We start from the raw sequence: 2,658 nt of genomic DNA, 5'->3' as shown, positions 1-2,658 counted from the left end.
GAGCAGGGGCGAAGGCAGCGGTGGGTCAGGGGGGCTCGAGCCTCCCCTACTCCCACCGGAGCCATAGAGCCCCCCTAGAGCCCCTCCATGGATTTTTGGTGCTAGATACAAGTGAAGGAGGGGCTAGACGGAGGTTGAAGACGACCAGGCGTTGGGTTGCTCATTGCTCACGAGTTGGGCCGAAATGTAACATGGCGGCCCATGAAAATTTGTAGCCCAAGGCCCAACCGCACAAATAGTAAACCGGTCAACCCTAATCCAATCCCAATCCCATCCATCGTGCATCGGGGGCTCCCAGGGGCGGCGGCGGCGCACTTCGCGCGAGCGCGACCACTGGCCGGGGGCGTCGCGCGTCGGCGTCGGCAGGCACACACGGGCGCGGCGAGCCGGCGAGGCCGCGATGGGGTGAGCAGAGCTGCAGAGAAGCTAGGCGCCAGCCGCCAGGCGGGCTAGGGCCAGGCGCCGCGCGCGGCAAGCGGCAGACCAGCTGGGAGCTGGCCAGGCGCGGCGAGCGGCAGGTGGCCCGCGCCCCGCGGCCAGGTGCGGCGAGCGCTGCGCTAGTGCGGCTGTGCGGCCGTCGCACGCCTGCATGGACGAGCGCTGCGCGGCTGCAGACCTGCAGTGTTGCAGCTTGCAGGGCACCATGCACCTGACCAGAGGCCAATCAATTAGGTGAAGTGAACAATTTAATTTATTTTTTTACTTAGCTTTTTGTCTCATTATCCGTGAGTTTATGATTCAATTTTCATTTTCAATAATTCAACATATTTGATTGGTATGACAGATTTTAGAATGTCGAAAAGAACCATACACACATACTTTTCAAGTTCAAGTGCTTCAACTCCACATACTAATGAGGGCACATCTCAGTCAAAGAAACCTAGAGCAGAGTTTAGTCAATCGGACTTAATTGGGGACCCTGGAAAGCGCAAACCTATTGATGATTATCAACCTAAAATTAGAGATCAATTAAAGAGGGCATATGCTTTGAATGGACCAACTCAACCTCGTGATATCATATTTCCTCGTAAATGGATGAGTGGTGAATTTAGATCTTTTCAGAAGACTTGGTATGATGAGTTTGATTGGCTAGAGTATAGTGAGTACAAGGATGCAGCTTATTGCTTGTATTGCTATCTTTTCTTTAATTCGGCAAAGCCTGAAAAGTTTGGTAGTTCGGTCTTTGCACATCAAGGTTATGTGAATTGGAAAAAAGCTAAGGATACTTTTAATAACCACAATGTTTGCAAGACTCATGTAGAAGCTAGGCTAAAGTGTGAAGACTTTATGAACCAAAAGACAAATGTGGGTAGAAAATTAGTTCAAATTAGCAAGGAGGAAGAAAAACGTTATGAGATTCGATTGACAGCTTCCTTAGGTGTTGCAAGATTTCTCATAATGCAAGGGGATGCTTTCCGTGGACATGATGAGTCTTCTACTTCCCTTAACAAGGGTACATACAGAGAAATGATTGATTGGTACAAAGATAAGGTTGAGATAGTGAAGGAGGCATATGAAAAAGGTTCTAAAAATTGTCAAATGTTATCTCCTGATATACAGAAGGATCTTACAAAAGCTTGTGCAGAAGAAGTCACGAGTGTCATCATGGATGAGATTCGGGGTAAAAAATTCTCAGTGCTTATTGATGAGTCTCGAGATGTATCAATAAAGGAGCAAATGGCAGTGATTCTAAGGTCAGTAGTTGCATTTTTGTGTCTAAGTTTTTACCTCTATTTCTACAATTATACTAACACATACTAAAATTTGACATGCAGGTTTGTGAATGATGAAGGGAAAGTGATGGAGAGATTTCTTGGACTTCAGCATGTTCAGAGTTGCACAGCTATTGCATTGAAAGAAGCTTTGGTCCGTATGCTTTCAAGTCATAATTTGTCAATCTCTATGCTTCGTGGGCAAGGGTATGATGGAGCTTCTAATATGAGAGGTGAATTTAATGGGGTGCAGAAGTTGATTCGTGATGAGAATCCTTATGCTTTCTATGTGCATTGTTTTGCCCATCAATTGCAACTAGTGGTTGTTACTGTTTCAACATCTAGTGCAGATATTGCAGATTTCTTTAACTATGTTCCTTTAATAGTCAACAATGTGGGTGCATCTTGTATGAGAAAGGATGCTTTACTTGCAAAGCATCATGATGTGTTGCTAGAAAAGATTGAGAATGGTGAGATTATGACCGGAAGAGGTTTAAACCAGTAAATTAGCCTAGCTAGGCCTGGAGATACTAGATGGGGTTCACATCTTAAAACTTTGCTTCGCATTTTGGTGATGTGGGAGGCTATCATAGATGTCCTTGAGATAGTGAAGAAAGATTCTATTAAACCAGCATGTAATGGTGGAGCTTTAGGTTTAATTGGAAAAATGGAGAGCTTTGATTTTGTGTTCATCTTGCATTTGATGATAGAATTATTGAGCATGACAGATATTTTGTCACGTGCTTTGCAAAGGAAAGATCAAGACATAGTTGAAGCAATGCATTTGATAATGGATGTGAAAGATGGCTTGCAGGATATGAGGGAAAATGGATGGGAACCATTACTCAAAAAAGTGAAAACTTTCTGTGAGAGGAATGAGATTGAAGTGTCAGATATGGATGATGAAATAAATGTTAGAGGGACATCTAGACGTAGAAAGCAAAAG

At 44.6% G+C, this 2,658-nt stretch overlaps 1 protein-coding gene across 1 annotated transcript; it reads left to right on the top strand.

Annotated features, from left to right (window-relative positions):
• The first annotated feature begins 976 nt into the window (after positions 1-976).
• Positions 977-2,402, top strand: LOC120700068 (zinc finger MYM-type protein 1-like). The gene is made up of 2 exons (XM_039984227.1): positions 977-1,694; positions 1,776-2,402. Exons 1-2 carry the CDS (start codon positions 1,036-1,038, stop codon positions 2,215-2,217), a joined length of 1,101 nt encoding a protein of 366 aa, XP_039840161.1. The 5' UTR covers positions 977-1,035; the 3' UTR covers positions 2,218-2,402.
• The last annotated feature ends 256 nt before the right edge of the window (positions 2,403-2,658 follow it).

The sequence above is a fragment of the Panicum virgatum genome, chromosome 3K, assembly GCF_016808335.1.
Source record: "Panicum virgatum strain AP13 chromosome 3K, P.virgatum_v5, whole genome shotgun sequence".
In the NCBI taxonomy this organism is placed as follows: Eukaryota; Viridiplantae; Streptophyta; class Magnoliopsida; order Poales; family Poaceae; genus Panicum; species Panicum virgatum.
The sequence above is the reverse complement of the archived record's forward strand: the minus strand, read 5'-3'. Positions and strand labels throughout refer to the sequence as shown.